Source organism: Castor canadensis, chromosome 4 (assembly GCF_047511655.1).
Source record: "Castor canadensis chromosome 4, mCasCan1.hap1v2, whole genome shotgun sequence".
In the NCBI taxonomy this organism is placed as follows: Eukaryota; Metazoa; Chordata; class Mammalia; order Rodentia; family Castoridae; genus Castor; species Castor canadensis.
Window position 1 is genome coordinate 51,890,882 of NC_133389.1, and position 20,218 is coordinate 51,911,099.

The 20,218-nt window shown below is 38.5% G+C and overlaps 1 protein-coding gene and 1 pseudogene across 1 annotated transcript; both read left to right on the forward strand.

The window, feature by feature from the left end:
• The first annotated feature begins 301 nt into the window (after nt 1-301).
• LOC109678960 (torsin-1B-like) lies at nt 302-3,042 on the forward strand. The gene is given in 3 exon segments (XM_020154322.2): nt 302-688; nt 690-994; nt 1,386-3,042. Coding segments are annotated over 3 exon segments (882 nt in total). The 5' UTR covers nt 302-353; the 3' UTR covers nt 1,628-3,042.
• A 16,363-nt stretch (nt 3,043-19,405) lies between these two features.
• On the forward strand, nt 19,406-19,506 carry LOC141422840 (U6 spliceosomal RNA; annotated as a pseudogene).
• Nucleotides 19,507-20,218: the final 712 nt, after the last annotated feature.

Sequence of the window (20,218 nt, forward strand, 5' to 3'; positions counted from 1 at the left end):
CCCTTGCCCTCACTAGAGCTTACATTATAAGGGAGGAGAAGACTACAAAAAAACTGCACAAATAAGTATACAATTACAAATCTGTTAAGAGCTACAAAAGAAATGTTTAGTGTTCTGTGAGAATATATAATATAACCACCTACTCCAGTTTGTACAATAAGGACGCTGATTTAAGAAAATCTTGTTATGTTTGTTAAGCACCCATGAAGTCTCAGACAGTAGCAACACCTATTATGAATGATTTAAAGGCAGGTACACAAGGTTAAATAGAAGGAAGACACAAGAGTAAATTAGCGATCGGCGGGAGGAGGCCCCAGCGCGGCAGCTGCGGGATACGCGCTGGGGAGCTGGTGATGCGGAGCGCTGCGCGGTTCCGGGGCGCCGTGGCCTTGTGGCCACTGCTGGCCGCCCACGTGGTGACGGCATTCGAGCCCCTGAGCGTGGGCATCGCCATCGGAGCCGTGTCTGCCCTCACCGGCTACCTGTCCTACACTGACTTCTTTTGCCGCTTCGCCGAGTGCTGCCGCGAGAAGCCGCTCAACGCCTCGGCCCTCAGGCTGGATTTGGAGGAGAAGCTGTTTGGACAGCACCTGGCCACCGAAGTGATTCTCAAGGCGCTGACTGGCTTCAGGAACAACAAACATCCCAAGAAACCGCTGACTCTGTCCTTGCACGGCTGGGCTGGCACAGGACCAGCTGCAGAAATGGATCCGCGGGAATGTGAGTGCGTGTGCCAGCTCTGTCTTCATATTTGATGAGATGGATAAGCTGCACCCTGGGATCATTGACGCCATCAAGCCCTTTCTAGACTACTACGAGCAGGTGGATGGGATTTCTTACCGCAAAGCCATCTTCATCTTTCTCAGCAATGCAGGTGGGGACCTTATTACTAAGACAGCTCTGGACTTCTGGCGGGCAGGAAGAAAGAGGGAAGAAATCCAGCTGAAGGACCTGGAGCCTGTGCTGTCTGTTGGCGTCTTCAACAACAGGCACAGTGAGTGTGTGTGTGGGTCGGGGTGGGGGGGAGGCGTGGGCACCCTGCGCTCTGCCAGCAGGAACCATCTTCTGTCATAGAATCATTCTGGCCTGTGGTTTTGCTGAGGGAGCTTTCTCAGGGCATCACCAGGATGTCCAGCTAAGACTTAAGTTAGGCTTATTGGACATTTGACAAAAAGAGTCTCCTGATGGGTTGACATGAAGAATGTACCGTGGGCTGGCAGAGTGGCTCAAGTGGTAGAGTGCCTGCCTAGCAAGCATGAGGCCCCAAGTTCAAACAGCAGTACCGCCAAAGAAACAACAAAAAGAATGTACTATGGGCAGTGATCAGATGTGGGACATGATCAAGTGGCAGTGACAGCAGGAAATAGCTGTGTCTTGTCCTGCAGGTGGCCTGTGGCACAGTGGGCTGATAGACAGAAACCTCATTGACTACTTTATCCCCTTCCTGCCACTGGAGTACAGACATGTGAAGATGTGTGTGCGGGCAGAGATGCAGGCCCGAGGGGCTGCCGTTGATGAAGACATTGTCACCAAGGTGGCAGAAGAAATGACGTTTTTCCCCAAAGATGAGAAGATCTACTCTGACAAGGGCTGCAAGACTGTGCAGTCACGGCTGGATTTCCACTGAGCCATGGAGGCTCAGCACACACAGGCCTTGCCTGGTAGAAGCACTTTGAGACCTCTCGAGGTTTTGCACATTTGTACCTGTGAACTTTTGAGACCTAGAAGTTGCTATAAGAGTTGATTTTTAAAAAGATGTAGCATGACAGCAGCCCAACTCTTACCTGAAGCTGTAGGTGAACTTTTAAAATGCCCTCATGCTCACCAATACTAACCTTGACTCAAGTGCCTGGAAGCAGCTGTATACAAGGCCAAGGTTCTTGTGTGAACCATGGCACCCATGCCTTAGGAGCCACCACTGTGACTAAAGGGGCTGAAAGGTTCTGCTGCCATCTGGGGAGTGATGGATTTTTGCCTGCTGAAAGCATCCTTCTGCTCTGCTGTTCACTTTGCACAGAGCATTCACTGACTCGAAGTATCTTTAGTTGAAGGTAGCATGGGTAGGTGCTGATGGTGTCTGTATGGAGCATGTGGCCCTATGCTCTGGCACTCTCAGCCTAGGCTGTACTGTCAGCGTGAGGAGTGGCAGCTCCCTCTGAGGCCCCTGCAACAGACCAGGACAGACTGGTCCCTGGGGTCTGTACCTTGCTCTGGCCATGGAATTCCTTTGTCCATCCCCCACTTTGTATTATTGGTCCCAGCCTTCGTTGTATGGCTCTTGAGCACCAGTCACTACCAGATTTTCCCCAACCCTGTCAGGACTGGGCTTTGAGTTTAAATTTTCTGTTCCCATGGTAACACATTTGCCTGTTAAACTTGATGCAAGGGTCAAATACTACCTGCAGAACCACTTGGAATCCACAGGACGGGGTCCTTCCCCACTTCTGACGTGCTCAAAGTAAGTGTCAGCCTGCAGAGTGCATTGCCACAAGGTGGGCCTGCTGCACAGAGCTGCTGTGTTTGCAAGCATGAAATCATGCTTTTACTTCTGACTCAGGTGAGAAAGGGTAAGACATTTTAAAACCTAGGAAAGACACAAAATGGAATCATGGTTTCTTTTCTCAGGCTCCCTTAAACAGTATAGATTTTATTGTTAAACGCGTGGCAAAGTGTGCTCACAATTAGACACAAAACAAGGCCTCCTGAAACACGGCTGGTCCTGGGTGTCATCTTACTGTGACACCTGCATGGCAGCATCAGGCTGGAGTGCCCTTATCACTGGGGAATGAGACTTAGATTCCAGCCCTCGGGGATCGTTCTGATCGTTCTGAGACACGAACAGCGTGCAGCGTTTTTCATACATGTACACATGGAAATGTCTGATGGGGCAGCACCTTTGTCTTTAAAATGCCAAGGAGAGACTTGAACGTCTCAGGATGTATTCTCCCACTGGAGCTGTTACCTTTCTTCCGTAACCTTTTGGGTGTCTAGTCAAGAGGAGACCGAATTTTCTGTTTACGGTGATGAGTAAACTGAACTCCTGTCGGCCAAAAAAAAAGAGTAAATTAGCATTTATAGTGCATCTGTGATAACTACTGTATAAATGATAAACACAGGGACATTTTAATAAGAGCTAGAAATCAGGGGAAACTTTGTGGAAAATACTTTCACCTCATTTTCACATGTGATTGAGAAATATTGCACTGGAAAAAAGGAGACATTCCAGTCAAAAAGAGTATATTCAAAGCTTTGGAGGATGTTGTATAACACATTGTTAGGTCTGCAAGGATTTCAATATCATTAAAGCAGAGTGCACAGGTATGGAGATGATTTTGGCCAATCTCTATGTCACACTGACTACGAAGTCTTAAAATAGTCTTCAAGGATAGATGATGGTTCACAAAAACAGTGTTTACCTACAAATGAACCATAATTACAATATATTTGCTAGGCAACGCTAATAAGCAGATTCTGTGACTATTTGAGAGAGACAGATGCTGTGTGTGAATGTGTGTGTGTATGTGTGTTTATGTGCACGCACATAGCAGAGGAGGATCAGAAGTTAAAACAAATTACATTCCAAAATTATTTTACAAACAACTTGTAACAGTTTCACTAGGAATTTGTTTGCAGTCCAGGTCATAACATTATAAAACATAGCCAAAAATGTAACTATGACACTGCATAAACAAAAGAAAATAAAGGACAATGATTCCATTACTGACCCTGCATACTGGCATGCATCTCATTAATTAGAATAATTTAAAGTAGATTTAAGTATCCAACTGATGAAAGGAGTTTTTTAAAAGTTGGACTGAAGTTCTGCAATTTATCTTTCCTGGCAATGTTGCCTGTGGACAGTCATTAATCAGAAGGAAATTATTACTTCCTTATGAAATGCAGCTTCAATCTTTTTCCTCTTGAAGTTACCTGGAAATCTTTACCATGAAGAGTCATGATAGATCCTTTTCTAATCAAAAAATTTATCCTTCAAGTTTATCTCCTGAATCCCACTTCTCTTTATTCAGTCAGAATGTACCAACTGAAATTGAGTTTTCTTTCCATCTATCACATACATGTTTTGGTCGGTATTAAGAATTGTGAAAATTAAATTTAAAGGGGGTGGGAGGTTGCAGAGCTACATATAGGGTTGTTTAAACAAAACCACATCTTTAGCTGCCAGTTAAATGAACCAGATAATCTAAAAACTAAACTTTGAAAAGTTTACTCTATTTTGCACTGAAGTTCTTTGTTTTTCTTTTTTAAATAAAAGAATAATTGGGGCTTGGGGAAATGACCCATGCTTCAAATGAAATATTGCCTATTTTTTTAAAAATTTGGGATACAAGTATTATTTTCTTATTTTTAATTTAAATGTTTCCTTACTATTCTTTTTCAAAATAAGAAACCATATGGAAAGACTAAAGGTTACTAAAACATTGTCAACTTCTCACACTATACCAGGTCCAAAATAAAAGGACTTGTTCTACTGGCTACACATAGAGCTCATTATTAGTAAGTAGTAAGGCTACTGCATTATTTGACTTTAATTTCCATTTTTACTTGCCCTCTGTCTTTAACTCCACCCTTCTAACATTCTAAGTAACATATGGAAAGTATGCTCATCAAATTTATAAGTAATAAAAAGCCAGGAGTAACAACACACATTGTTGATAAAGAATCAAGATTTAGAAAAATCCATGAGGGGCTTGAACAATGGGCCAAATGAAATTTAGAATAATTAAACACAAGATCTCATGCATAGGTTCAAAAATCAATCTTGCAAGTTTAGTGACAGTAAGTATATAACAGACGGGAATTTTAATTACTAAATTCAGTATGTATGGTATGATTCCAAAAGAAATCTATTGGCATTTTATCAGGTTCTGCTAAATATATGACACTGGGAATGAGGAGGTGGATAACACAGTACTAAATTCAGCTCTAGGAACCCTAATTATAGTATATTTGAGAAATACTTGATAAAAGAATTTGAATCCAAATTCTAAGAGAATTTGTTCCAGGGACAAGACAATTCAACCAAAGACAAGACTGGGGGTCAAACAGTAGCTATCTTCAAGCAGTTATAATAGAATTCAGTTTATTAAGCATAGACCTGTAAGGGGAGAACTAAGTTTAGTGAGTTTCAGTGAGGCAGATTTTAGCTCAACAAAAAAGGATTTCTTTGTCACTAGACAAATCATAAGCCAAACATGAAATGGGCTACTTTGGAGGCCTCTACCCCTCACTGGTGGTATTCAAGCCCAGGCTGGGCAACCCCTGCTAGGGTAAAGTCAAGCAAATGTTACTGTAATGATCCAGGCATTATGTGGAATACTGGGCTGGATAATCTATGGTACAGACTTTTTAGACAAATTCAGCTATCACACAAGGGCCTCTTTAAGATAGCTCATCTGGGATCCCACAAAGTACAAGATGCCTTACAGCTGTCAAAAATTATAGCTCTGAATGTGGTAAAACTGACAGGATGCTAATATTTTAGTTGTTCTACATGGGATCTTAGCCAAAAGGTCAAGAAGCAATATATTTTAGCAGTGCGCAGTGGCCTAAGAGAAGGACCATTATTTTATTATGAGACCCTTCTTCCAACTGTGTGAGATCATCTTTGTGTTTCCAAGAATATTGCCCAGACCCTGGGGACTGTAGGGTGAAGTAATGCCATACTTGGGCCTTTTAGAAAAAGGTCCTGAACAAGATCCCTAAACAAAAATCTAAGGGCCTTTTAGTCAAAGCAAAGAATACAAAGACCTGTAAAGACAGAAGTTTCAGAGATTAAATTGAGTTGAGAATGCATTTACCTAAAAGGAGTTTAGATCATGTGTCTTTATGCTTTCTATCTTGATACATTCAATAAAAGAAACAAACCCACCCTGGTGCCACGCTTCACTTTACATTCTATCTTATAATATAGGTTTGGGTAGGGACAATGCTATAAAACCTAGAGTCCACATTTCCTCAGATTTTGTTTGAGGGTACTTTTCTAATTCTGTGAAAATTCTCTCTCCTTCCCTCCCCTTCTCCCTTTCTCTTCTCTCTTCTCCTCTCTCTTCTCTCTCTCTCTCTCTTCCCCCCCTCCTCTCTCCTTTCTCTCTTGTTATTCATTGCTGTTTCTGATACTCGATGCCATGACCACTCTCAAAACCACAGAATTAATTGCCAGAAGCGTGAAAATATATCTCCCTCAAACCATAAGGGAAATGATTAAAAGAAAAAGAAAAGCATTCTATATTTGGGGGGGGGTCTCTACTACCAGAAGGTGGGAAGAGAATGCTATTTATTTAACTCAAGGAAATAAGAAGTTTCTTCTAATCAGCTGTGCCCAACAACATGTCAAGAATGCCTTGAAGAGCTCAGGATGTATTCATCTATTCACCCCTAGAAGAAAGTGACTGAAGTAAAAAATAAACTTCATGTGTACCTTTCTCTCTAATTCTCTTAGACATGTTTAAGCCCCAAAAGCCACTATCACATCTGAGCCAAATGGTTTTGCTAAGGTTATCATTGTCACCATCAATAGATTTACTCTTCAACCCTAAAAACAAAACATACACAAATGAAACTGCTTTAGCTGACTTGGGTGGATTTACACAGGTGAAAAGAAGGAAGCCTGCTTTTTTTTTATTTGAATCTTTACTATTCTGAGTAAAATTTATTTTTAAGTGAAGATTCTTCAGATATCCTAGTGTGTGAAGCCCCCCAATATAATCTATTACTCCTCCCATGAGAGGCTGCATTATATTACAAGTGGGGAGAGATCCAAAAGGGGCAGAAACAACACATCACTACCATTTTTCCCCACCACTCATTCAAACTCATTCCATAGTATGGCTTTCTTTTACCCACTAGGTAAATCTAGAGCAGGTCTACTGACTTTTTTAGTACCTCTCAGATAACAAAAATGGCAGCCTCATCTAAAATATTCATCAAATATTCTCTTCCACTATGATACTCAAGATACATTTTCTATTACTTTAAGGTCAGAAATCTTGCATGCCTCTTGTATTTCCATCCCATGGTAAGATTCATCTCTGTAGCTTCTCTTTCAGGATTCTATTGCAGACAAAAAACATCTTTCTCTAGAAAGGACCAATTGGCTTCATTAAAGCATTTTTAAACAACAAAGAATAGGGGGAAAAGGGCAAGGAAGTGCAGTGGAGAGGCATTACATTGACTTAAGTACAAAGCATATGCAGGCAAAAATCCCACTGATCAACAAACAGATACTTAAACAATGAAAGATAAGAATGAAAAACAGGCCATGCTAAGGGGAGGTCACTAACAGGAGAGAGAGGTAAAAGAAGGAAGTAAAGAAGGCGAGTATGTGGAATGTACTTTCTACACAAGAATGAATATAGAATTTTTAAACCTGTTGAACTTACCACAAGAAGAGGACTAAAGCAGAAAAGAGAAAAATGGAGGGGATGAACCAATTTGGTATATGATATATATACATAGAAATGTCATATTGAAACTCCTTGTAGAACTATCTTAAACAAACAGAAATGCCTGTCCTCAAAAATGGAGAACGGGGAGGTAAAAGAGACTGTCCAGAGACTGCTACCAGTGGGAGGAAGAAGGATATAAGGAAAGGGTGAAAGAGGCTGAATGTAGTGGAAATATTATGTACTCATGTAGGAAAACAGAATAATGAGGCATATTAAAATTGTTCCAGGAATGAAGGGAATGAGAGATGATGAAGAATGATGGAAGGGGTGAATTTAACTAAAACTGTAAGAACTTCTGTAAATGTCACAATGTACCCCCAGTACAACAATATGATATGATATTATAAAAGATTTTAAAGATAAAAATGAATAAGTAATTTTTTCCTCTTTTATTGTTGTGCTTGGGGGGTACTTTATGGCATTTGTAAAATTTCTTACAATATATCAAATATAATTGGCATTGATGGTTATAATGATAAGCATAGATGCCTTCCAATATATCAAATATATCATATTTGAATTTACCCCCTCCATCATTCTTTATTCCCCCCTCATTCCATTCCTGGGATAGTTTCAACAGGTACCATTTTACCATTTACATACATGTGTACACAGTATCTGCACTATATTAAACCTCCTACACCCTTTCCTCACCTCCTCTCCCTTCCCACTGGTATCAATCCCTCCACCCAGAAAGGACCTATTCTACCCTCCTGTTCTCTGATTTTGTAAAAGAAAAAAAATGACATTTCTGTTTGTTTAAGATAGCTATGCAGAGAGGTTCCATGTATGTATGTATATATGTATTGTAACCCAAATTGGTTCATTTCCTCTATTTGCCTTCTTTCTACCTTAGTCCCTTCTTATGGTGATTTCAAAAGGTTTAAAAAATCTATATACATTCTTGTATAGAAAGTACATCAGCCATATTCCTTCTTAACTTTTTTCTAAAATAAAAATGTTTATATATCATTTCTACAAGCTACTTGCTAATTTAAGAGAAAGAGGTACCTTTATCTAGTATTTTCACCAAATAACCAAGCTAAGCATTACTAATGAAATAATCTGATGTCAGATTCTTCCTGATGTGAAGTGGCTTAAAACACCAAACACCACTTATTACATACTCTGGCCAAACATTTAACCCAAATCTCATCAAGCCTTTAGACCTAATTTCCAGTTTTCAGGAAATGCAGGTGACAGGGGGACAAGGTTAAGAATAAATAAACAAAAAGTAACTGAAAAGACACTAATGCAAATGTAGAACATACAATGTCCTCTATGACAATTAGTTTAGTTTCTTCAAAATGCCCATTTCAGAGGGGAGAAAAAGTTGGTGGACTTCTACATAAGAGACATAATAACCAAATTCAGATCGTGCCTGGAGGCTGAGAGGTTGTGTGTCGGGTTTCTGTGCTGGCATCTATTGCATCTACTGGTGTCTTGACAAGATTCCAAGATGGTGGCTAGAGAGAGGAAGCAGAAAGCGTGCATCCTAAAGTAAAATCTTGGAGAGATGCTGGAGATACACCTTACAGGAAAAGCCACCAAGAAGAGGCAAAAGTTTGACTCCTCCACACCTCCAGCCCAAGCATACCATTCCTACTTCACATTAAATGGAGAAACGAGGAGGGCTCCCACACTGCTACCAGACTCCAGCTTTCAGGCCGCTTGGGAAGAAGCAGACCACAAGGTGAGCCAGGTCAGCCCCAGACCAACACCACCCAGGGAAAAAAGGAAAAAAAACTGAATAATAAGCAATAACAACAAAAAAGACACATAGCAAAAAGGGCGGGGTGCCCTGAGCACCAAAGAGTGGGGGAGGGGAAATCCCTCATGGAACTGTAAATAAACAAGCCGGCCAAAGAAGGCAGGTGCGGCGGCACATGCCCAGCAACCAGGAGCAGGAAAGCTTGTAAAAGTGGCGGTGGAAGGAAAACTCCACAGGAGAGGGGGGAAGGCCCACTTCCCAAGTGAACTGTAATTAAACAAGACAGCCTGAGAAATCTGGTGCAGTGTCACCTCCCCCAGTGTGCTTGGAAAGGGGAAAGCTTGTAGTAGTGGCAGTCGCGCCCAGGAGAACTCTGAGTAAACAAAGCCTGCAGGGCCAGGTGAGTGTTAAGCTCACTCCTGAGATCTGCATAAATAAAGCCTCCAGCAACATCAGGCTGACAGTAGTGGGCAGGTGAGCTGCATCCTCAGATACCATTCACAGAACTGTCTCCAGACTCTTTTACTTTTTCCCTCTTCCTTTGATGAGACAACAACTGAACTACACCTGCATGCTGAAAAACTGAAACTGTATTGCATTTGAACTTGGGACATTTTGTGGTGTTTTTTGTTTGTTTGTTTGTTTTTTCTTTTCTTTTCTTTTTTTGTTTTTTTCCTCTTTGATGAGACAACAACAGAACTACATCTGAGACACCATATCCAGGATTGGAGGCTGAGGGACTAACACCAAAATTATTAAAACTGAAAATTTATTGCATTTGAACTTGGAGATTTTTTAATTTTTTTACTTATTTTTTTTAATTTTATTTTTATTTTTATTTTTATTTATTTATTTATTTATTTTTCTCAATCCTCACTCTGTCTCTCTAATGCCAGTACAGCTTACTGTTGATTAGTACACTGTCTCTCCCCGCTTATATCTTTGAAACTTTTTTTGTTTGTTTGTTTGTTTGATTTGGTTTTTTTCTTTGTTTACTTGTCTTTCCCTCTTTCTTTAACTTCTTTGCTTTCCCTCTCCTCTCACCCGTCCATTCTAAATATCACCACTGTTATCATTACAAGCTAGAAAATACTTAATTGCACACAGTACAGGGACAATAACAACACCAAGGGCAATGACAGGAAGAGAGAAAAAACAGGGAAACCAGTTTCCCCACAGCAAAAACTAGTACAGGAACCAGAGGGAAATGAAGAAAACAGATACTCAGATCCAGACTCCAACAAAATGAAGATAAACTATGCCAAAGAACCCAATGAAGCCCACAAGAATAATTTAAAAGAAGAAATCTTACAGGTAATCAATGAGAATTTTATAGAGATGATACTGGATATGGTCAACCAAAAAGTACAAGAGACACTCAAGAAATTCCAACACAACAAAAATAGAGAATTTGAAAAAGCACAAGAAGAAATAAAAGAAACAATGGAAGCACTGTATAAATACCAAAGTGAAACAAAGAACATGATTAATAAAGAAATAAATGAATTCAGGATAAAAATAGACAACATAAAGAGGAAATGCCTCAGGATATGGAAAACCTCAGAAAAAAGAATGAAACAGAACTGCAAAACAAAATGGAAGGCCAATCCAGCAGAATAGAACAAACAAAAGACAGAATCTCAGAACTCGAAGATGAAATGGTGATTAAAGGAAAAACTGAAGAACTATTAGTTAAACAACTCAAGACCTGTGAAAAGAAAATGGAAGAACAGAAAATTTCCCAAATCTAGAGATACAAATCCCATACAAATGCAAGAGGCCTCCAGAACACCAAACAGACCAGACCAAAATAGATCTACCCCATGGCATATTATCATTAAAACAAGTACAGAGACTGGAGAAAAAATATTGAAGGCTGTAAGAGAGAAAAAACAAGTAACATACCAAGGTAAACCCATCAAAATCACAGCAGACTTCTCAACACAAACATTAAAAGTAAGAAGAGCTTGGGGTGAGATCTTCCGGGCACTGAATGAAAATAACTTCAACCCTAGGATACTCTACCCAGCAAAACTATCATTCAAAATGATAGAGCAATAAAAGTCTTCCATGATAAGCAGAAACTAAAACAATATGTAACCCCAAAGCCACCACTACAAAAGATTCTTCAAGGGATTCTGTACACAGAAAGTAAAACCCAACATAACCATGAAAGGGTAGGTAGCACTAAACTACAAGAAAAGAAAAAGCAAGAAAGTAGAGAGCAACCTCAACTAAGGTACACACAATCAAACCTTCAAACAACTAAGACAAGTAAATGACAGGAATCACCACATACCTATCAGTACTAACACTTAATGGACTTAATTCCCCCATCAAAAGGCACCATTTGATGAACTGGATTAAAAAGGAAGATCCAACAATTTGTTGCTTACAGGAGACCCATCTCACCAACACAAATAAGCATAGGCTTAGGATGAAAGGCTGGAAGAAGATTTACCAAGCCAATGGCCCCCGAAAACAGGCATGAGTAGCAATACTTATCTCTGACAAAGTAGACTTCAAACCTACATTGATCAAACGAGATAAAGAAGGACATTCCATACTAATAAAAGGGGAAAGACCAAAAGGAAATAACAATTATCAACCTATATGCACCCAATGTCAACGCACCCAGTTTAATCAAACATACCCTGAAGGACCTAAAAGCATATATTAACTCCAACACAGTGGTTATGGGAGACTTTAACACCCCATTATCATCAATAGATAGGTCATCCAAACAAAAAATTAATAAAGAAATCCTAGATCTAAAATATACAACAGATCAAATGGACCTACTTGATGTCTACAGAACATTTCATCCAACTACTACACAATATACATTCTTCTCAGCAGCCCATGGACCCTTCTCCAAAATAGATCATATTCTAGGGCACAAAGCAAGCTTCAACAAATATAAGAAAACAGAAATTATACCATGCATTCTATCTGATCACAATGCAATAAAACTAGAACTCAACAACAAAAATAAAGACAAAAAACAAGCAAACAGCTGGAAACTGAATAACCCATTGTTCATTAAGCAATGTGGAAATAAAAGAGGAAATTAAAAAGTTTTGGAAGTCAATGAAAATGAAAATACAACCTACCAGAACTTATGGGACACAGCAAAGGCCATCCTAAAAGAAAAGTTTATAGCCATGAGTGCATATATTAAAAAGACTGAAAGATCCCAAATCAATGACCTAATGATACATCTCAAAATCCTAGAAAAAAAAGGAAATCCCCAAACAAATAGGAGAGAAATAATAAAAATAAGAGCTGAACTCAATGAAATAGAAACCAAAAAAACTAGATCCATGTATATCACCCTATACCAATATTAACTCAAAATGGATGAAGGATCTTAATATCAGACCACAATCTCCAAAGTTGGTATAGGAAAGAATAGGCAATACTCTGGAACTAATAGGTATAGGCAAGAACTTTCTCAATGGAACCCCAGCAGCACAGTAACTAAGAGATAGCATGGGACTTCATAAAACTAAAAAGCTTCTGCTCAACAAAAGAAATGGTCTCTAAACTGGAGAGACCACCCACAGAGTGGGAGAAAATATTTGCCAGCTACACATCAGACAAAGGACTGATAACCAGAATATATATGGAACTTAAAAATCTAAATTCTCCCAAAATAATGAACCAATAAAGAATTGGGCAAGTGAACTAAACAGAACTTTCTCAAAAGAAGAAATTCAAATGGTCAAAAAACACATGAAAAAATGCTCACCATCTCTAGCAATAAAGGAAATGCAAATTAAAACCACACTAAGATTCCACCTCACCCCTGTCAGAATAGCCATTAGTAGCAACACCACCACCAACAGGTGTTGGCGAGGATGCAGGGAAAAAGGAACCCTCTTACACTGTTGGTGGGAACGTAAACTAGTACAACCACTCTGGAAAAAAATTTGGAGGCTACTTAAAAAGCTAAGCATTGATCTATCATTTGATCCAGAAATACCAATCTTGGGGATATACCCAAAAGACTGTAACACAGGTTACTCCAGAGGCACATGCACACCCATGTTTATTGCGGCACTATTCACAATAGCCAAGTTATGGAAACAGCCAAGATGCCCCACTACTGACGAATGGATCAAGAAAATGTGGTATCTATACACAATGGAATTTTATGCAGCCATGAAGAAGAATGAAATGTTATCATTCGCTGGTAAATGGATGGAATTGGAGAACATCATTCTGAGTGAGGTTAGCCTGGCCCAAAAGACCAAAAATCGTATGTTCTCCCTCATATGTGGACATTAGATCAAGGTAAACACAACAAGGGGATTGCACTTTGATCACATGATGAGGAGAGAGCACACAAGGGAGGGGTGATGATAGGTAAAACACCTAAGAAACTAGATGGCATTTGTTGCCCTCAATGCAGAGAAACTAATGCAGATACTTTAAAGCAACTGAGGCCAATAGGAAAAGGGGACCAGGAACTAGAGAAAAGGTTAGATCAAAAGGAATTAACGTAGAAGGTAACACACATGCACAAGACATCAATGCGAGTCAACTCCCTGTATAGCTATCCTTATGTCAACTAGGAAAAACCCTTGGTCCTTCCTATTATTGCTTATACTCTGTTTTCAACAAAATTAGAGATAAGGGCAAAATAGTTTCTGCTGGGTAGTGAGGGGGTAGGGGGGGAGAGGGAGGTGGTGGAGGGGTTAGGGAAGGGGTGGGGGAAGGGGGGAGAAATGACCCAAACATTGTATGCACATATGAATAACATAAAAATTAAAAAAAAAACAAATTCAATGTATGAAATTTCATGGTGTTCTTGTTTGAAAGAAGTAAAAGTCATCATGGGAGAAAACTGAGGACATTTTTACTGTGGATTAGAGTCAGGTGAGTTATGACAGTAGAATTAGAATTCCATGGCAAAATATTCCTGTAATTAATACATATGTGATGAAGCGTTTATCTCACATATGCATTATATATAAAAGCATACATATGTGAAGTAGGCAAAATGTACAAAACATTTCAGGGATCAGGGAAAAATTTTTCCAGACAGTTATCTCATCTAGTCAATTGATTTGTTTCTTTGCATTGCTTTGAAATAAAGGATGTGTTAAGTACGTAACAATTATTCCGAAGCTATGGGATTTGTAGACAGCCAGCATCTGTCCATCTCTCATCTGCAAACAGTCTTGATTTAGGGGTTTTTTATCCCTCCCACTAAATAGGGGTTAAGCACATGCAGTTTAACCCACACTGTCTAAGTTTGAATGTTCATTATCTCAGTAACTGCATGCTTGCTTCTGTGTCTGATTTTCCTCATTTATAAGATGAAAATAAAAATAATAACTTCACAGGATTTATGCAGATTAACTGAATTAATATTTGTAAAGCACTCAGAATATTGCCCAGAACACAGTAAATTCTATTTTAAAATTCAATTTCTATACATTTTGTCCCAATTGATCTTTTCCTTTATATGCCTCTTATCTTTTTATGGGCTTCTCATTCCTTCTCTCAAGCTTAACTTGGAAAGGATGAAGTTTTTCTTTGTTATATCAAGAGGAAATGTTATTGTTGGATCCCGCTTTAGGGAGAGGCCTCATGAATGCATTAAACCTCGAAATATTGTAATTTTCTGAAGTGTTGGGCTGGCTTGTGTGACAACTGTGTTCAGAAATAGCCTAGAGATGAACAGTACTGGGATTTGAACCCAATCTACCTGCCTGGGAACTCATAAGAACTGCAAAATTCCAACCATAATCGTGTCCCAATGGCTAGGAAATTGTCTTCTTGTTCCCCTGGAGGAGCCTGGGTAGTCTTCACACTTACTACTGTGCAGAAGAATGGCAAGCATTTTGTAGCTGGCCCAGGATTTTTTACATCTGAAAAAAAAATATTACCCATGGCTAAGAAAATGTAATTTGTACTACACCATATAATATGTTTTTGGACAATGTTTAAGTTGAGCCAATAATAATCAATAATTATTCATGAAGGACAAAATGATGGCAACTGTCATTGACATATTTCATTCCAGAAATGTCATGAATGTTGTCTGATTTCTGTTACTTGTGAAAACCTAATAGAATATGTATTATCCCTATTCGATAGACAAGAAGCTCAGAGAATCCAACTTGCTCAGACTCACATAGCTAATAAGCACAGCTGCCCTTCAAGAATATTATCTGGCTTCAAACATTGTGGGATTTTTCCTTTGGTGTGGAGCACTATGAAGAAGACAAAAGAAGTGTAAAAGAGAATCTCTACATTTGAGAAACTCAGTCTAATTGGGAAACAAAATGAAAAGTTAAGTAATGATACAAGAAAACAATGCAAAGTTTCAAGTGTGATTTCACTAATGTATTTAGACATGGAGATGTCAATCTGCAGATTTTCAGATAGCGAGCAGCATCATTGTCTGTACTGTTTCTTCAGTATCCTGAGAAAGACCCATGGCAGATTTCTTCCTACTACTTGAAAACCTGCTGTTCTCACCGCACACAAGGCCAGGGATATGGCTCCATCTACATATAGAGATAGGATATTATTAACCATTTACATAGCTTTCTCCATTATTGCTCAGTCATTCATCACTTCATTCCACTTAAATAGAAAAATGTAATGTTTAATTCATTCATTGTAAGCTCTAAGCTCCTGCACACACGGAGCTTACAGCATATACTTTAATGAAAAGAAATAATTGTATAAAAAGTAATTATATGTCATGATAAGTGCTATAAAGGAAATTAATAGCACACTTTACTAGAGAATCACAATGAGGAATCATAATTTAGAAAGAATTCCTATTTCCTCTAACCTTTACATGGTTGCTTCTCTCCATCTTGTAGATGATAATTTGTCACCTCTTGAAAAGGACCTATCTAAATTATGGTCCCCACTTTTACTTCCAACAAAGCAGTTTACTTATTCCTAATAATCAAAGGAAAAGACACAACAAGCATAAAGACCATAAAAGGACTAAACATTTGTATTGATATAATAGAAGGAAGACCCTGTGACTGGAGCATGGGGCAGAGTGACATAAGGTAAAGTTGGAGATGTAAAAAGAGGCCAGATCATCACACAGGTTTTGTGGGCCAGGATTAGGAGTTTGAATTGTAGGTGTAATAAAAAGTCATTGAAGCTGGGCACCATTGGCTCACACCTGTAATCCTAGCTACTTGGAGGTAAGATCAGGAGGATCATGGTTCAAAGACAGCCTGGGGAAACAGTTCTCGAGACCCCCATCTCCAAAATAACCAGAGCAAAATGGATTTGAGGTGTGGCTCAAGCAGTAGAGCTCCTGCTTTGCAAGCACAAAACCCTCAGTTCAAACCCCAGTCCCACCCAAAAAGAAAAATAAAAGTCAATGAAGAGTTACCAGGTAAGTGAAATGATCCAATTTATATTATTCTAAGTGAAAATATTTCCTACTCATAAAATGTCTCTTGTAGTACAAATCACTTTTCTTATGCCCACAAATCTTAAAATCTGAAGAAACATATGATGTTAAGTAAAGTATAAATTCCCCAAATTCACTAAATAATAAGTAGAGCATCTAACTAGTCCAAAATCTATAGAATTTGAAAAAAATATACTAAGGTCTACCGTTAAATATGGTACTAGATTCAGGAGGTTTACAATTGAGTTGTCTCTAAATTAAAAGAACTACAGAAGGATTCTCAACCCACTTTACTGTATTCTGTCATAATACTAATGCCAAAATCTGACTAAAAAATATCCCAACGAAGGAAATTAAAATAAAAATTAGGACTGGCAGAATGCTCAAGAGGTAGAGCGCCTACCTAGCAAGCATGAGGCCCTGAGTTCAAAAAACTAGTAGAGCCAAAAAAAAAAAAAGATAAAATAAAAATTAAAATCTGAAACAAATATTAACAAATGAATCTAGCAATGTGTTCAAACAGTTATATTCTCTTACTAAGCAAAGTTTATTTCAGAAAAACAAGACTTCCAAACTTATTACATTAAAAAATTAAAGGTTAAGAACATCTGATTACATTTAATACATGCCAAAAAATATTTGTGAAATTGGAACAGATGTTCCTGAGACAGGTTCATAAGTGACTTTTACAATATTTTGTCTCCTCACGTGCATTTTTTAAGCCCCTCTCATACCACATAGTAGTTCTTTCTGCAGCCTGCCCTACACCCTAGGAATTTCTGCCCTAGGATCTCTACCCTAGATCCCAGGAATTTCTAGGTAGTGTAAATAATTAATGTATTTAGAAGCAATTCAAGCATGCATCTCAGGAGACTAGCCTAAGGAAATCTTTCATGAAAAAAAATTTCTATAGCCAAATAGTTTGGAAAAACTATATATTATGATTTCCTCTTAAAAGATTTGCAATGAAGGTTGATTAAATTAAAGATTCAGAGACATTCTCTGGGGTTTCCCAAGTTAAATAAACAGTTTTTTTTTTCCAGTGCCTATTAATACCCCAGTGATAAACACTGGTTTAGATCATGTCACTACAATGTCAGATTCAGCATCAGGAGCATTTATTCAGGGCACTGTGTGAGGGACTGCTGTAGATACTGAATTATAAAATATAATCTATTTCCACAGATGATTATAATAAAGTTGAGTCAGGACATATAAATAAAGAGATAAATAATAACTTCAGGCAACATGGCATAACTACCAGTGAGTAATTCAGATATAAAGTCCAGCAAGGGTGCATAGGAGGCAAGGTTGTTGTAAGCTAAGTGTTTGGAGAAGGCTTTCAGGAGCATGTAAGACCCAAGTTGATCCTTGGGACACACAAACACACACACGCATGCAAAGATGTGGATAGCATATCTGGGAGAAGTAACAGCACTGACTTAGAGTTGTTAAAGAAATGGGAAGGGTGAGAATGTAAGGTGCTTTGCTTTGATTTCTATAATTAAAGGTCTGGGTCTTTAAAGGATCTTGGAAGTTAAGTGTATTTACAGAAAGTCGTGTTTTCCTCAGCAATTAACACAAAAGTTTTCAAAACAAGACTTTCTGTTTGAACCCTGTCTTAGCATAGCCTCTGCCTCCCCAGTCACAGTACCTACAAAACTCTGGGGTACAGGAACTTTATTTCAGGGTGTGATTGTCAAAGAAACTAGGAAGAGTACAAGGCGAAAGAAAAATGCAATCCAATCAAGCTCCTCACCACTGTGGGCAACTGAGGTTTGATCCCTACCTGGGTTCTAAGAGAACCTTGAAGAATGCATCTCAGAGTTGTTCATGCAAAACATGAAAGACAGGAATACTGTGTGCTAGTTCCTAGTCCCCATTAACCAGTGGTTGCCCTCACATCTATAGGTCTGTCTCTGCTCCAGAATGCCCAAGTGTCATTCACTTAGTGAAGGCAGAGAAGGCCTAGGGCAGAAAGTAAGAAATAAAGAGTAAAGCGAAGGTATAGTGTTATCAAACTAAGCCTGCATATAACTGGTGGCCCAAACAATGACCGGAATAAAAAGGAGAGTCCTCCAAGATGTCTGTGTAAGAGGTCTCTGACAGAACCTTTAAAGGAAGGTAATCCAACCCAATACCCTATTCCAGGTTCCTACCAGATTTCTTTTCCATCAGGCCTCCGTACACATGGCCCTTGCACATGTAGCTACCTCCAGGCTTTTGCATTGTTCTTTTTCCTCCTTCAATTTCCTCGCATCATTCCAAAACAAATAATGAAAACAAAAATAGCTAAATCATAAAAGAAGATTTTTGCTTTAATTTATTTTCACAAAGACAAACTTTTTTCAGATTTGTTTAATAAGGTAAACTTAATGGCAAAACAACCACTAGAAGATGTTCCCAGACAAGATGCATATGCTCTGGAGGTAAAAACTAACACAAGGAAGTTTCAGAAAGTTGTTCAATAGAAGTTTTCAGTAACCTCAAGTTCCTGAAACCTGAATGCCAGTTGCTACAGTATATGAACTGTGAGTAATTACATAAAGTACAATCTCACTGCTTTCTCAGTTCACGAGTCACTCTGTATGTAACAAACACATAACATAATAGAAAGCAATCACACTACTTCTTTCAAAGTCTTCCTGACTCTGGTTATTGACTGGTTGCTGTATATCTATTATTCAGTTTACACGCATACAGTAAAGTGTGTCATTGTGTTGTTTCCTGTCTCCTAAGTAATAAATCCACATGACATTTCACAACAAATGGATAATCAAAGGAGGAAATTGTTCAACAAAGATGAAAGAATAATAAAGAAGAAAGTGAGAGCTCACTTTGGCAGCACATATACTAAAATTGGAACAATACAGAGAAGACTAAAATGGCCCTGTGCAAGGATGACACACAAATTGTCATTCCATATTTTTACACAGAATTTTAAGCCTGTTAAAACCACAATAAGAAGAAGACTAAGATAGAAAGAGGAAAAATAGAGGAGATGAGCCAATTCGGGTTTTAATACATATATAGATACATATGGAAATGTCAGAAGGAAACTCCCTATATAAAGAAAAATATCATTTTTTCTTCTTTTACAAAATCAGAGAACAGGAGGGTGGAACAGGTCATGCCTGGGAGCGGGGGCGGAGGGTGGTTAGTACCAGTGGGAGGGGAGGAGGTGGGGAGAGAGTGTGAGAAGGGTGAATATAATGCAAATACTGTGTACATATCTGTGTAAATGGAAAAAATGAGACCTGCTGAAACTATTCCAGAAATGGGGAGGGGGGATAAAGTGGAATGATGGAGAGGGAAAATTCGACTTTGATATATTTGATATACTTTTGTACATGCCACAGTGTACCCCCAGCCAGCACAATAATAAAAAAAAATTTTTAAACGAATGATTTAAATTAACAAGATATAAGTTTGATGTACAATCCTACATTTAGTTAAATAAATCTACTCTACTAATAAAACTATTGCTTAACAGCTGCTTGTATGAAAAATCAGTTTTATATGCCTTGTAAATTCAATGTAAGAAAGCAGAGTGAGAAAGCTTTCAAAATATCCAATATAAGTTTATACTTTACCAATAAAGGATAGAATTCCAGCTATTGAAAATGAAGTTCATATCATAAA